This window comes from Trichoderma citrinoviride (genome assembly GCF_003025115.1).
Source record: "Trichoderma citrinoviride strain TUCIM 6016 unplaced genomic scaffold BBK36scaffold_9, whole genome shotgun sequence".
NCBI lineage: Eukaryota > Fungi > Ascomycota > Sordariomycetes > Hypocreales > Hypocreaceae > Trichoderma > Trichoderma citrinoviride.
In genome coordinates this window covers 1,386,425-1,401,763 of record NW_020194717.1, presented here as the reverse complement: position 1 = coordinate 1,401,763, position 15,339 = coordinate 1,386,425, and the positions used below count along the sequence as shown (strand labels likewise).

Here is a 15,339-nt window from a genome sequence, read left to right as displayed (position 1 = left end):
GATATGAACTGGTCGTAGCGGCAGCGATGGGTATCGCAATGGGCGAAGGTGGCTTGTGTGAGTCGATCTTTCAGGTGAGCAAGATTTCTTGACGTGCAGATACGGAGAGGAGGAATTCCGACTTCATATACCAGCATTACTTGGTGTTGAGATGAGAGGATTGACAAGTGCAGGGCTCAAGAGTAGGTAGAGATGGTCTGTAACCACCTGCGTGGTCATCACCCCAAGATCAAGAGCGAATGCATGTGATTCAGTGTCACGTCCGGGAAGCAGGGGCACAGCTTCACTGCCCTCATGTTCATAGGCTTCTTCCTCGAACGCAAGTCTGACCCCCATTAGCATTTGCCATTTTCCACACATGTCGCCGTGAAGCCAGAATGATGTTACCGTTGCCCCGGGAGAATGCCTCCAAACCCAGCACCGGATGTGTTGTACTGAGCAAATCGGTTGTTCTCAGATGTAATGTGATGGCCCCCGAACCTCTGCAGTGCCCCGATAGCCCACACCACATGGCAGCCTGGTTCGATGTACATGATAACCTCGTGAGATAAGGCAGGATCTCGTAGGACTCAGACAGAAAACAGTCGACATCCAGCAGATGCCTCCAATCCAGGGCACATCCATGTCGCCACTGGGCCCGCGTAAACTCTAATCAATGGGTGTAGGAGCTGCAATTAACCGAACGGCCGCAAAACAAAGACCGGTGGCCCAATCTCGAGCAGCGGAATCATGCCGCTTCGAACTCACGATACCACGCCCAGCAGTGCTGCTAATAGGTACCTTATACAGGGTGCTGCGAGTCTCGTGGAATCCAGGAACCCGGCATTTACCCAGAGGCAGTCGGACTACTGAGATGGAGGGCATCTCGGCCAATGGCGAGCCGCGCCCTGCATCAATATGAGACGTAGCTACTGAACTCTGTTCGCTGCCAAGCGACGGGGATGTGCATCTTCACTATTCCCTCTGAATTTCTCCTCCCTTCGGTTGGATTCCCTTGCCCGCCGCGTGCAGTGTAATGTTACGCGCCTTGTATGACAGACAGACAGGTGATGCCGGCCTCGTTTATGCGGGCACTTTGGCGAAATGATTTTTCCCATCGTGGACGGCTCACGTGTCTCAGTGGCCAGGGCTCCCCCGATTCTTTGCACGCTGGGTCGTGGTATTGCCCCGTAGCCGCACCTATTTGGGTCTCGCTTTAATAGAAGCGTCGGCAGTGGCCCGAGACAGTTGTTCTAGAATAGGATCGGAGATTAACGTGGAAACAAGATGAAGCCTGCCTTGTGTAGGTATTTTACACGAAGCGTGTAAGAGTGAATAGATCATTGTCAACCTCCAGTTGATATCAGTGATGGATCGACTCCTCACCAACAGCATCGACAAAACCCCTCCCTGCGTCCTCGTAACAAGATAGACTTTCCCTCGGCAAACAGCTCGCAACCACCGCGTCTTCTTCAACCGATCAACGCAGACAGCTCTGCCGGGCCTGAACCCTAGCGCCCCCAAAAACCCCTGATGAGGGGCCACAGAGGGCCATCGCCGGATCTTGACTGGCTGCATCCCCGCAAGTCTGGCTCTAGTCAGGGGCACGGGTGGGCAGCGGAGTGGGTTGAAGTGGGTGGCGGCATGCGGCAATCCTCGACCTGTCTCTTGCATGTCTGGTGGTTCCGGGTCTGGCGATGCTCTCTCGGTTATTACGGTAATACTGTATGGTTGGGAACGATGGGGAACAGTTACAGACGAGGAAAAAAAGAGTCGTGCATGACAATCCATGCAAGGCACGAGTGTGTGTGTGAGAAGTGTGTGTACCTGCAGCACAACTTTTTTTTTTTCCTTGTTTATTTTTAAACTGTGCTCCTCTCTCGCCCTGCTTTTATTTCTTCTACCCTTTTCTTTCGGCTCTAACAAAGTTTGTTCTTTCATCTCGTCAACCGTCGACTTTTTAAACTTTCATCAAAACCTTGCGGCCGTACCTTTTCTTCGGCAGATGAGTCTGAGGTTCTAAGGGAAGCCTCGTGGGATCAATGACCGAGCGACTGTCTTCTACATAAGGAGCCAGCATCATATTACCCTGTCTGCTCCGGTCTTCTTCTTCACGGATACCGTCTTCTTTCAATGACCTGACCGACTTCGTCTTCTTTCTTTTCAACACCACCTTCGTTATTTCCATACACACTCTTTTGACATACACGCACTCTTTTGATATAACATACATTCGTTCTTTTCAACAAACGTCCTTGGAACAAGCAAGGCCTCTTCTTCTTCTATTACTTTGTACTCTTGACACCAACAGACTCTTTTACTTCTACTATATACATCGCCATGTCTCTCCGCAAACCAGACTTCCACCTCCAGATGCCCGCCATGAGCCAGACGGACCTGCAATTCCAGCCGCGCAGCCCCATGCGCAGCCCGCGTTTCCGCGAGGACTTCGACGCCCCCTTCTCCGAGGCCTTCCTGGACCCTCTCCCGCCGCAGCCGCCCAAGACGTCCTACTTCGTCGAGACCAAGGACAAGATCGAGGCGCCGCCCCAGCGCAGCTACGACGACTCCTGGGTGCAGGTGCCTAAGCGCCGCGAGAGCGTCAACGAAAAGGTCCTGCAGTGGGCCAAGAGGTCCCTGACCATCAAGCGACAGCAGCGCCCGGCTCGTTTGGGTGACGGGTTTGTTGCCGAGGGGCGAGCGAATTCCAGGGCGTCGAGGAGAATCAGCGGCTTGCCGGTGGAGGCCATGTTTGGGAAGCGCAGCAACTCGCACGCTCAGCCGCCGACTATCATCACCGTTGCTGAAATCCAGAAGCTCGTGTGAGAGAAGACCGAGACGGCCGAGAAGAAAGCAGGATTGGCCACCAAGGAGCAACAACTACGGCGGAATAACAGACAATTGTATACACCTTCGGAGAAAGGATATCCAACCGGAAGAAGAAGAAAGAAGACAACTGGTTCAGTGGCCAATCTTCACTGAGTTATACCATCAACAGGAGTCCAGGGCACTTGTCACCTGGGTTTGGGCTGGTTAAAATGGAAATCTGTATGATAACGATTTATGACAATTTTTTCTTCACATCTTCAATACGTTCAGAGAAGGGCATCAAAATACACCGCCGCCAATGATGAACAACCGTTGCTCCTCTCGCTTGATCCATTGCATAATCTTATTCGCGCCCTGCGCCATTGCTGCCCGTGACAAGTTAGGCCCGCCAATGCAATACAGTTCAAATGTGGGAGTGAGCCAGGCGAGCGATGTCGCGTCGTCGCTCACACGCTGCAGGATCTTGAGGTGCGCATTCTTTGCGTGGGTTGCCGCGTGCAGCTCGTGATACACCGTCATGAGCCGCCTCCTCTTAACTACATGCCCAAAGGCGGGCTCCAGCGCCGACATGCAAAACTGCACATTCGCTCGCGACTTAAACAAGAAATGGCAGATCGGGCTGCCCGGGGCAATTTGTGCCATGCTGGGGCGCCCGGCTCGTGCGGCGTCTCGGATTATAGCCAGGCTGCCGTTCTTCGCCAGCTGCTGCGCGACGTCGTCTCGCATCTGTTTGAGGCTGAAAAAGGCCTCACGGTCCGCGCTGATGAGGATCATGGCAATTTCCTCATCGACCGGCTGCCCCACGGCCGCGGCCGGTGCCGTCGCCTGCTCGCCCGACACGCCTTCGAAGAAGCTCACGTACATGTACAGATAGCCCTTGTTGTTGAAAGCGGGGAGACACAGCGGGATCCAGTTTTCGCCCCCTCCGGCCTTGATGCCATCCGACTCGAAGAGCATGTTGAAGATGAGCTGCAGGTCGCTGGGGTGGAGGGAATGACGCCGTGGCCGAATGACACTGACGAGCTTGCCGCCCGCCACGATGAGTCCGTAGAGAAGTTTGTCGGCCCTTGATTTAAGAAACGTATTATTAATCGAGTGCCGCTGGGTCTTGCGCAGCTTCAAGCATTCCAACGAGCTCAGCAATGCCGAGGGCGACCCTTTTGTGAAGCTGTCCGCCAGTGAGGACAGCAAAGCCTCAGTTCCTTGCAAAGGCTTGCGCAGATCGGTGGACGGCCGGTTCGCAAAAATGTTGGTGAGGGAAGGCAGAGTGAGCGTTGACAGAATCTGCATGTACAAGGCCTCCAGCTGCACTCGTAGCTGCGAATCGCTCTCTCCAAGCTTACTGATGGCTACAAAGTAGAGTGGCCCCTGAGTCAATACCACGAACCGGGTATCGCCAGCCGTAAAGCCCTGGAGGGGGTTCTTGGCCCCTTCGTAGAAGGAGATGATGGTTTGCACGACTCCGATCGACGAGTTTATAAGGTTGAGGTCTCCATGTCGGCTCCAGATGGGCTTGCCAGCCGAAGACAGGATCATGTACTGTTTGAGCTTCGAGCGCCAAATGGCCAGCCGTTCGTCGTCCTTGAAGAACTCGTTGTGTTCGTCGGGGAGCGGCGCAAACTCCTTTTCGAAATCGGCAAGCCGGTCCTGCGCGCCTCGCTGGTGTCTCTCAAACGGCTGGACATTTGCCTGCAACTTGAGCGAGTTCCAAGCCGCGCTCTTCCTGCTGAGGGACGACGTCAGCAGGCTGGCAATGTCTCCGGCCGGGCGCATCGTCGGCGCAAAGCTCATGATGCTGGCGCCATCGTCCGCCTCGAGGCCGGAGTTGCTCGGCCGGCGGCTGGGCGATGCGTAGCCACTGCCGGGAGTCGACCCGGGCCGGGCGGCCGTTGGCGTGGAGAAGGTCCCTCGCGTGCCATCGGGAAAGGACAATGTCTGGATGTCTAGCGGCGTGATGGCGGTGGTCGCCTGGCCCTGCAGGGCCTTCGCATTCGCGTTCGCGTCGGCGGCGCTGCTCGCGCGTGGCCGAGGAGGCAGCGGAGGGGGCTGTTGCTCCTCGGGGGAGGAATCGCTCTCCTGTCCCATCGTGAGTCGCAGCGCTGGTGCATCTCAGGACGGGCTTGAGCAGGCAATCATCTGACGGCTGCAGTGGTGCGCGATCCGGATGCCCATCATGCCATTGCGTCGGCGGGCGGTGAGCGGCGACGGTGTTTGCAGGTGCAGAGCATCGATGACGGAGAGGAGAGACAAGAGGCGAAGCTGCGAGAGCTGCTGTCTCGGAGCCGTTTTAATGATGCCGCTGCCTGGCCAGTCCAGGTACCGGGTACTTTGCGGTCCAGGGCCTGCGAATGCGGCCCCTTGTATGAGTAGAGCTGTGTTTCTCCTGCTGCGGAGTGCTTCCAAGCGTCCCAAGTACTATCACCTAAGGTAGTAGGTACCTTTACTCAATCTGTATATACAGGATAACGAACGCTTAACACTCCAACTATTGTTTCCCATAGCTACTTCGAGTCTCCCTGCCTTATATCATCAATTCCCCGTGATGTACAAGCACTGTTTCCCCCATCATACATCATCGGTAGCCTTGCGTCAGCCAGCGCCAATCAAGCACCTCTAGTGGGGTTGGCTGCGCACGTCGTCTGCCGGTACAGGTACCTCGAGCCTGGAGCTTTGGGCGCAAGCACTGAAACGTAGCCTCCCAGCGAATGAGGTGGACTTGAAGCTGCCAACGACCATCTCGCAACTGCATCATCTCCCTACCAGTCGATTTGCCTACACACATCGCATCCACAGCTGTTCCTTGCAGCTATGCGCCTCGCGTCCTGGCTTCCCAACGCCGCAGTCATTGATCTCGCCCATGAACCGACCAGCCCGTCATAATGGCGCTTGAACTGGGCCCTGGTGTGCGATCCGGGTCGCCAGAGAGCTCGGGGCGGGACTCGCCCATTCCACGGCAATGGAGGAACCAGCTCGGCGGAGGTGGGTAGGAAGCCTCGTGGACAGCTTCTCTCGGCCGTGTCACTGATCCAGTAGCATAGAGGATGCCCCCATCAAGGACAAGGCCTACCGCAGATACGCTGCCGGAGTCGACAAGGCGCTGCTGCTGTTCGAGACGGCCCTGGAGGAATGGGCCGACTACATATCCTTCCTCAACAGACTGCTCAAGGTCAGGCACTTGCCTTGGGCAATTCGCAAGCCAGCGAAGGCGCCGTGATACGAGTTGCGACACAGTACACTGACTGATCACTTGGACAGAGCCTGCAAGCCCGACCGCCCAACGTCTCCGTCATCCCCTCCAAGATCACAGTCGCGAAACGTCTGTCGCAATGCCTGAACCCGTCCCTACCCTCAGGCGTGCACCAAAAAGCTCTCGAAGTGTACAACTACGTGTTCGAAACCATTGGTAAGGATGGGCTGTCTCGTGATCTCCCTCTATATCTCCCAGGCCTGGCACCTACACTCTCTTTCGCGTCCCTTTCGGTTCGCTCGCCGTATCTCGACCTCCTCGAGCGCCACTTCACGGGCATTGATGCCAGGTCGTTGCGACCAGCGATGAAGTCAATCATACTAGCGTTGCTACCAGGGCTGGAAGACGAGACTAGTGAGGACTTTGATCGAACGCTGCGGCTGGTTGGGAGCTTCAAGGAGGCCATCCGGCCGGCAGACAGTGTTGTCCTTACAGAGCAGCATGCCTCAGGGGACGACTTCTTCTGGCAATGCTTCTTCCTAGCCTCCGTTACGAGCCATAGCCGCCGCGCCGGCGCCCTCGCCTACCTGATACGCAACCTTCCCAGGCTGGGCGGGGATGCCTCTGCTAGCACATTTAGTGGTGATATTAGCCAACACAATGCCGACGGTAGCTTCAACAGTGAGGTTGCCGCCATCGTCACAACCCCAGAGCCCGGTTTGTTGGTGAGGTGCTTCGCTAGCGGACTCTCCGATGAGCAGTTGTTGATCCAGCGTGGCTTTCTCGACTTACTTGTCTCCCATCTTCCCCTGAATTCCCATGTGTTGCAGTCGCAAGTCAAGCCTGGCGACCTGGAACTTCTCCTGAAGGCGGCAGTCGGGGTTGTTACTCGACGAGATATGAGCCTGAACCGTCGCCTGTGGGCATGGCTTCTCGGTCCCGAGCCAACAGGCAACGAAAGTGAACAGAACCCTGAGCTACACAGCAACGCCGCAGACGGCCCGCAAGCTCATCTTTCCTCCCGAACCAGCTACTTTGAACAATATGGACTGCAGCCGCTTACCAAGTCTCTTCTCGAGATGATCAGAGACACCAAGCATAGAGGAGTTGCCGAACGAACTCGCCCATACCGGATATGCCTCTCCCTGATGGATCGATGGGAAGTCGGTGGGCTTGTCGTTCCAGACATCTTTCTTCCCGTGGTAGAAAGTGTGCGGCAATTTCAAAAACAGGGTCCCGCCAAAGCCGAATTCACCGAGGTGCTGCGCAGCGCAAGCGTCTTCTTCGATGGCATCGAGAGTGGCCTCATCTATAGTGAGCTTGTTGGGCTTCTGGCTCAGGCGATAAGCCCGGGAGATCTCAGTCACGAAGACCGAAGCGATAAGCTGTCCTTGGTCAACTTCATCATCACTCACTTCAATGTGCGCGAAGAGGAGATGATTACGGTTCATGCTCCCTTGACCTGTCTCGCTGCTTTGCTCATGTTGGAGGATACACGCAATTCGCAAGGTGGCGGTAACTCATCGTTGAGAGAACAAGTCCTTAGCATTGTTGTCTCTCTCCTTGAGCTGGTGCCCGATCGAGCATTTGCTGAACCAGCAATGGCCGACGCCAGTCGCAAGAAAGTGTCCGACAGCGTTTCCTCTCCGTCGGCTGCGGAGCTGCTCAAGAAAATCCAAGATTTCTATATCCACGGGCAAGGAAGCCTGGACGCATCCCCGGCGCCTTTCTCTCAAGTCGAGACTGGCGAGCTGATTCTGGATAGAGCAATCAAGTACATCGTTGACGATACGGCCGAGCAACAGCCATCATGCTCCTTGAGCATCCACATCAGAATCCTACTACTCATTTTGCTGAAAGTGCCCAAGAACTATCGGTTCGACGAGACAACTTTGGTATCTTCTCTGAAGGCCAAACTGGTGAAGAAGCGGCCGCTGCGGTTTTCAGACTTTTCTTCCATCTTGCATTTGATCACGCAGCTTCATTACGTCGAGCGAGTTTCAACATCAGAACTCTCCGAGCTAGTACATCCCTTGGTCCGGCACGCATGGTCGTATCTGTCTGCCTCTGAGCCCAAATACCATGTGGAAGCAGTCCGGTGCTTGTGGCAGCTTCAAGCAGCCCTCTCGCTGTCCCGCCGCGATGTGGAAGCTTCACTCGCAAGTATCCTGGTTGAGCAGAGTGCTGCCGATGGTGCAGATATTGGACGCGCGTTCGGCGTTCTTTGGTCTCACACCCTCCAGGATACGCCATCCGATCGTCGTGGACCCAAGATCCCTACCATTGAAGCAAAACTGGGCCAGAAGCTTAGTGCGACTGACCATTACGAGGTCATGTTAACGCGGCCTCTATTCCTTGTGCTGGATGGGTTGCTAGACGACAGGACTCAGCTCTTCATGACGGTCAAGTCGTGGCTCAACAGCATGGTTGGCATCGATAGGTAGCTGCTGTCGTTCCAAACGTTTGTGGTTGGTACTAACGTTCCCCGCAGGTTATTCCTACTCTTTGTTATCAAGTTCGCGGAAATACCTTGTCTTCGCGCGGTCGGGAGGACTGCTCATTCCGAGAAGAGTCAGCCCGAAACCCTCGTATTTACCGAAGATGACGATGTCGACCTATGCCTGTACTATCTACGGACTCTCCACCATGTTCTTGACTGCTCTGGGGAAGCTTCAAGAGCGGTACTTGTGACGAAACACCTCTCCTTTAACAATGGCGGACAGGTGCAGATTTCCAGTATGTTTTCTCTGTTTTGAGGTTCGCTCAGTTCTTCTGCTGACATTTGATGTCTCCAGCTGGTGGAGATGAGGTCGACATCACATTACAAGATTACTTTGCCAGAGTGTGCATGGCCTGCATCATGGCTGATGCTTCTGACTCTGCCAGCGACGACCTCAACACCAGGGTCTCCAAGTTGCATCGTTATGCACTAACCGTTCTCCATCATTTCCTCATAAGCCATCATGCTGCTCCTCTGTCCGATCTTCATCTCGACCAAGTCCTGATTGATAGATTGTTCAAGTCCATTGGAAGTCCCGACCCATATGTGCAAGTCCTTTTACTCGACGTCGTCTTCGACGCCCTGAAACTACAGGATGCGGTAGCGGCAGAGCTTTCGATCCCGTCAACTGCTGAAAAGCGACGCTCGAGCGCGGATCCGATGCATACAGTACGGACATCTATCTCTGCGGGTGACACAAGACCTCCTCCCATGACAATGCCACCTCAGCTGCTCAAATGCCTGCAGGCTGGCCTAAGCTCAACGAACAGCCAGTTTGTTCTGGATAGCTGGGTCTCGTTTCTCAGCAGATGTTTGCCGTTTTACTCCCAGTCCATCTTCCAGATTTTGATACCCCTCGTCGAGACGCTATGCAAACAAATCGGAGTTACGTTCTCACATTTGAAGGGCATGTTCAAAGACGATACATACGAAGTCAAGAATGAGGTCGCAACGCCGGAATCCACTCTCATTTACCTTCTCAACGCTTTGGAGCAAGTTTTGGCAAAGGCACATGATCAACTACTCGCCGAAGAAGCTCAGGCCTTGGCTCTGAAAGGTCCGGACCAGCCTCAATCTCTCTTCGGCAGCATGGTGTCGGGTGTCTTTCAATCGGATGCCCCTCAATCTCGGAGTGCCACGGCCAACGACCGCTTGACTGTCCACCTGGCCTTCCAAGACGCCGTGCGAATGTGCTTCTCCATCTGGACATGGGGACAAGGAGAAGATGCCACCACGCAGGACATTAACTCGTCCGCATCCTTCAACTACACGTCTCTAAGGATGAGGAACCGGGCAAGGCGGCTCCTGGAGCATCTCTTCACGGCGGAGACGCTAGAAAGTCTCGAGACGGTGATTGACGTTTGGAGAAATTCAACAAGCGCCGCAGAGCATGCCATGGTGTTCAACTTTCTGGCCGCTCTAGACGCCGCCAGGCCGAGACATTCAATGCCGGCACTTTTCAACTCGATATATAGCCGCACGAATCCAGCTGCCCTGGAGCCTTCCCGCAAGTCCACAATGACCATCTCCCTTCAGGACGCCGACCTGGTGGTCTTTCTGGTCGAATATGCTAGGTCGCTTGACGACGATGCCATGGATGAGATATGGCAAGACTGCTTAACGTTCCTCAAGGACCTCTTGAACAACCCATTCCCTCACCGACAGACGCTCCCTAGCCTTCTTGAGTTTGCGGCCATTTTGGGGGAGAAGGTCGACAACACCAACTTTGGAGAGCAGCGAAAGATGCGTAGGGAACTGGGCGTAAGTAAAAACTATATGCAGCTCCTTGGGATATAGTGACTGACTGCTCTCGCCTCTTTCTGGTGTAGGACCTGTTTCTACGACTCCTTACTGCTCTCTTTACGACGAGACCAACCTTTGCTGATCCAACAAGTTCTAACGGAACGTCGGGCACAAAGGCCGTCAAGGGCGAGCTGGAACGCCGTGGCACATTCCCTGCGGCTGTGGAGAGGTCTGATGATGTTGTAGCCATTCTCGCCTCCGTGGTTCCAAACCTGCCCAAGATCCTTCTTGAGCCGGATCGAGTGCTGTCGGCGGCTGGAACGATATCCACCAACGTGATTGGCCCAACGTTTCGTTCCAAGGCATTCCCCGATTCTGTTACTGCGAGTACACTGAAGCTCCTGCACGAGCTGTCGAGGCTGCAGAACAACCAGAAGACGTGGAAGAAGGATGTCGGCGACGCGTTCAACGACAGCAAGTTCTTCGCAATGAACCTGACTCTGGTTCAGAACGACTGGCTGCCGCTGCTGCGACAGTGGGCCTTGACGGATAAGGAGAGGCTACCAGAGATTGTCGGCCGCATCAGCGCACCGACGACGGCGGGCATAGTCTTTGGGGTGGGCGCGACCTCGGCCCGCCTCGAGGCTGACCGGAAGACGCAGCTCAACTTGCGGAGAGTCGCGACGCTGCTTCTTGCCTCGGCGGACGACGCCTTTGTCACGGACATTCCGGTCATCTTTGACAAAATGGTTGAGCTATTCGGGGCCACCTCGACGTCGTCACCGTCGTCGACGACGCGAGCAGAGGTGTACATGGTCATCAGGGCGCTGGTGCTCAAGGTCAGCCCCATCCACCTGGCCAGGCTGTGGCCGGTGGTCAACGCGGAGATTCACTCTGCCATATCCTCCATCGTGGCTCCGGACCACAGCACGGCCTCTGAGATTTACGTCAACTCGGCCATCCTGCAGGCCTGCAAGCTGCTCGACCTGCTCATCTGCGTCGCCCCGGACGATTTCCAGCTCCACGAGTGGCTCTTTGTGACGGACACCATCGAGGCCGTGTACCGGTCGGCGACGTACAAGCCCGTCGCCCTGGTAGACGAGATGTCCGAGGAGCTGAGCTCGACCTCGTCGACGTCGCAGCTGGCCAGCCACGACGACGCGATGACGGCGGCGCAGATGGCGACGCACAACAACGGGTCGCGCCGTCTCCCGCTGCTGGGCCGCGGCGGCATCATCAGCGACGACCTCGTGAGCTTTGAGAGGAAGGATGAGCTGGTGGCCAAGGTGCTTAGGCCGTTCTTTGCGCAGCTCAGCATCTACGCGTTTGAGTCGACGTATGCGATGGGGACGGTGGATCGGGAGGCCTGTGTGGAGGGGCTGTTGAGGGACCTTTTTGATGATCGGAGTATGGTGAAGGCTTTGTAGATGTGGTCAGGGAGATGGAAAACAATGTGCGAAGATAGAGAGGTGGATGTGAATAGATGGGCTTTATATAGACGTGGGAGTTGAGATTCTGTTCTGCTCATCTTCAATGCTTCTTTTTTGATTATGTAAAAGGAGGATTCTTTCATTATGGTTAGGGTATATTCTGTCCCCTTGCTTACCGCTTCAGCTCGAGACTTCTTCGACTATTTACATATTGGACGTGGCCCGTCAGCGACCCCTGGTATCTGAAAGACACGCAGATGAGAGTTCCCTGGCAATCCATCATGAGAACCACTCAAAAGAGAAATGTACATATAAAGAGATACGCCCTTGAAGAAAAAAAGCCAAAGGAACAATCAGATATAGCCAATTACGCCGCCATGTCGTGTATTCAAAAATGCTCCCGAAAAAAGGGAAAAGAAAAAACAAACACGAAAAGCAATGCATTCCCCCCCTCGCAAATCACACCACAGGCGGCGGCCCAATCATCCTCTCCACAACATCGAGATAAAACTGCCGGTTGACGGCGGCGCCATACTCGATGCACCTGATAAAGGGCCTCAGCTCGATGAGCAGCGACGTCAGCAGGCCGTCGGCGAAGAGCAGCTCGTAGGGGTACTTTGACGCGAGGTCGAACCAGATCTGGACGGGCGAGATCTCGGCCGGGTCGACCTCGAACTGGGCGAGGGCCCAGAGCGAGGCGATGGAGATGCCGGTGGCGGCGGGCGCGTGCCACTGGAAGGTGGGCGCCTGGGTGGTGGCCGGGTCGGCGATGCCGGCGAAGACCTGGCGGTCGGTGAAGATGGAGGGGGGCGCGGCGTTCATGAGGAGGGAGGTGGCGGTCAGGATGTGGTTGCTGGAGGGCTCGGCCTCGCCGGGGATGTGCTCGTGGAAGTCGTTGGCTTGGAAGTGGTCCCAGCAGACGTTTTCGAGGCTGTGTGTTGATTTCTCACGTGTTAGTCGGTTTGCCCTCCCCTTTTTCCTTTTCTTTTCTTTGACAATTTTCTTCTTGTTGTGTGTGGTGTTGGGTGGTGTTTGAGAAGAAGAAAACTCACGCTAATATCCAGTTGATGACAATCTGCTCTTGTTGGGGAGTCAGGGGCGGCGTCAGGGGAGGGCTCTCGAAGTTAGGCGGGCTCGTGAAGCCGTGCGTGCTGCTGCCGGCGGGAGGAGGAGGGTTGTTGATGGTGAAGCAGGGCGTGCCCAGCAGGTCGTTGATGCCCAGTGACACGGTGATGTCGTCGAGGTTGATGTGGCCAAACATTTCCTGCTCGTTGGACGTCGAGGGCATCAGGGGCTGCTGCTGGTTCAGGTCCAGGTCCGACAGCTGGCCGCCCGCGGCGAGCCATTCCTGGGCGTCGAGCTCGGACACGCCGCCGCCGAGGCGCGTGCCGGGGGAGCCCGTGGTGGAAAAGTAGGTCGAGTCGGCGTGTGTGAAGGAGGGCTGCTGCTGCTGCTGGGGCATCACGGGCTCGGTCCCCCGGATGAGGTCTCGGATGGTGTCGTTCTCCTTGCGCATCTGCGACGTCTCCTGCTGGGTCTGGTTGATGAGGTCCCGCAGCTGGGACACGTCCAGCTCGAGCTGCTTGACGTAGTTTGCCTTTCGCTGGCGGTGCTGGATCTGGGCCTTGCGGACCTGGGCGCGTCGGATCTGGGCCTTGTCTTTGGCGGCGGCGGCGTCGTCGCCCGTGGCCGTGGGTTCGTCTGCTGCGGATCGCGGTCTCTGTTCAGCCTCCATCGTCTTCTTCTTCGTCGTCTTCTTCCTGCGGCTTGTCCTGGCCCACGACCGTCCCGGCTCTCGAGACGATGACGAGACACGGCTGAGAAAAGGCATGACGTGTAGAAAAGAAAAGAAGAAGGGAAAAAAGCAAAAGCGGTATATGGTATAGAGATAGTAGTATAGAGCTGAGGCTGAAAGATTCCAAACTTTTTGTGGGACTTGGCCGTCACGGATGGAATCAAAGCCAGAAGCAAGGCAAGATGAGCTAAACGATGGCAGATGAAGATGCAATCCTGTGAGGCTGAGTTTCGTGCGAGCGACTTGCTCGTCTTAAGAAGGCGGATGATCCATCGGGGCAAGTTGTGCGGAGGGAGGAAGAGGAGGAGAAAAGATTCATCATGGCCAGCACCAGCCATCGGCCGCTTCCCGCATCGAATAATTCCAAATCGCCCAAATCAACACGAAGCAGCTTTGCTTCCTCAGACGCCAACAGCCGGTTGACGAGGCCGGCAGACAGACAGATCGGACAGACAGACAGATAGATGGGCGACCAGGCATATCAGACCGATAGCCCGCGTCACATCGTAGCACTCGCTCAGCTTTGCCTGTAATCAACCGTTGCGTCAACCCTCGGACCCCCAAGGAAGATTCACACATCTTGCCTCCAAAATTCCCCAATATGCACGATACACGGTCGCCTTCCCGGGCACTTGCTTTTAGCGCGCCTTGGTCCCCAATCGAGCCGCCACGGGACGAAGCTGAAAAAAAAAAAAAATGAGGAATCATTGATCGAAAAGGGGGGTGTTGCGTTGCAAGACCCCAAGACAGGGACAAACTCTCCAAACCATGGAAACAAAACTGGGCAAGTGGAGAGAAAAGACGGGGGGGAGCAGCGCGTGGAATCCAGGAAAAGAAGCGGGAAATAGGAAAAAAAAAAAAAAAAAAAAAGGTCGAATTGAAGACTGAAAAAACTCACCGGCATCCTGATCTGGATTCTGATCGGGAGATCCATCTTGTTGTTGTTCGGCTCCTCCTCCTCCTTCAACGTCGTCTTGCGTCTCCGCCTTCTTGCCCTTTCCCTTCTTCTTCTGGCCGTCTCCCTCGACGTCCTTTTCCTTTTGCTTGACTCGCTTCCAGAAGTTGGTGAACGAGGGCCGCTCAGAAGACTCGCCACCTTCACCTCCTGCGTCCGCCATTGTTTCTCAACTCTCACAACTCGGAAACTGGATGGTGTTGAAGAGCGATTGGTTGCCCGTCACATGCAACTCGGGAGAAGACTAAATTGAATCCCGACAAGGAAAAGAAAAATGAAAAAGAATATGAGAACAAGTATTAATCGATGGGCGTCTCAAAGTGGGAGGAGTTCAAGGGATAGTCAGCCCTTTTTCTTGTGCAGATGCCCCGTCGTTTATCTCCGGACTGGTGGACTTTAGTTGCAGTTCTTCTGGACAAGTTCTTTCTCAAGGATCTGTAAGGCAGTGAGGAATTCAGCTACTGCGCCGCCGCGGAAAATAGTACGTCAGCGCTCCTCCTAGACTATCTCGCGTATTCCCACACTACTTGTATCTCTTTACAAGCCCAGCAACTGGAGAAAAGAGACAAAAGAGAGGCACACACAGTGACTAATCAATCTTCTTCTTCCAGAAACACCTCGAACGGTAAGAATGTGCATAGACACAGTTGACAATTATGAAGAGCCTGATGAAGAGAGAATTGCTAAACTCTTGCTAATACTGCCTTACCTAGGAGAAGGAACTGGGCTGAGGGCTGATGTGGTCATCATTTCGCCGTCTGCTTACCTTATCATTAGCACACAAGCTCTCATACCTATCTGGGCAATAGGTGTCAATTACAGCACAACGTCCAATAGATAGTTGGTATCTTTTTGCGGTTCCGGACGGAAGTCGCGCTCAATTACCGGGACCTGTTGTACAGGGTACTTGATTCCACTCCG

The 15,339-nt window shown here is 55.0% G+C and overlaps 4 protein-coding genes across 4 annotated transcripts; 2 read left to right on the top strand and 2 right to left on the bottom strand.

Annotated features, from left to right (window-relative positions):
• Positions 1-2,319: 2,319 nt before the first annotated feature.
• On the top strand, positions 2,320-2,805 carry BBK36DRAFT_1122462 (hypothetical protein; the record flags this gene model as incomplete). Its single annotated transcript, XM_024890946.1, has 1 exon — positions 2,320-2,805. The coding sequence occupies one exon, from the start codon at positions 2,320-2,322 to the stop codon at positions 2,803-2,805; it is 486 nt and encodes a 161-aa protein (XP_024748723.1).
• Positions 2,806-3,087: 282 nt separating this feature from the next.
• BBK36DRAFT_1121520 (DUF254-domain-containing protein) lies at positions 3,088-4,893 on the bottom strand (the record flags this gene model as incomplete). Its single annotated transcript, XM_024890832.1, has 1 exon — positions 3,088-4,893. The coding sequence occupies one exon, from the start codon at positions 4,891-4,893 to the stop codon at positions 3,088-3,090; it is 1,806 nt and encodes a 601-aa protein (XP_024748722.1).
• Positions 4,894-5,687: 794 nt separating this feature from the next.
• BBK36DRAFT_55258 (hypothetical protein) lies at positions 5,688-11,665 on the top strand (the record flags this gene model as incomplete). The annotated part of the gene is made up of 6 exons (XM_024898247.1): positions 5,688-5,787; positions 5,847-5,974; positions 6,064-8,435; positions 8,487-8,731; positions 8,791-10,256; positions 10,325-11,665. 6 exons carry the CDS (start codon positions 5,688-5,690, stop codon positions 11,663-11,665), a joined length of 5,652 nt encoding a protein of 1,883 aa, XP_024748721.1.
• A 462-nt stretch (positions 11,666-12,127) lies between these two features.
• BBK36DRAFT_1121636 (hypothetical protein) lies at positions 12,128-14,581 on the bottom strand (the record flags this gene model as incomplete). The annotated part of the gene is made up of 3 exons (XM_024890846.1): positions 12,128-12,599; positions 12,721-13,369; positions 14,362-14,581. The coding sequence occupies 3 exons, from the start codon at positions 14,579-14,581 to the stop codon at positions 12,128-12,130; spliced, it is 1,341 nt and encodes a 446-aa protein (XP_024748720.1).
• Between the last annotated feature and the right edge of the window lie 758 nt (positions 14,582-15,339).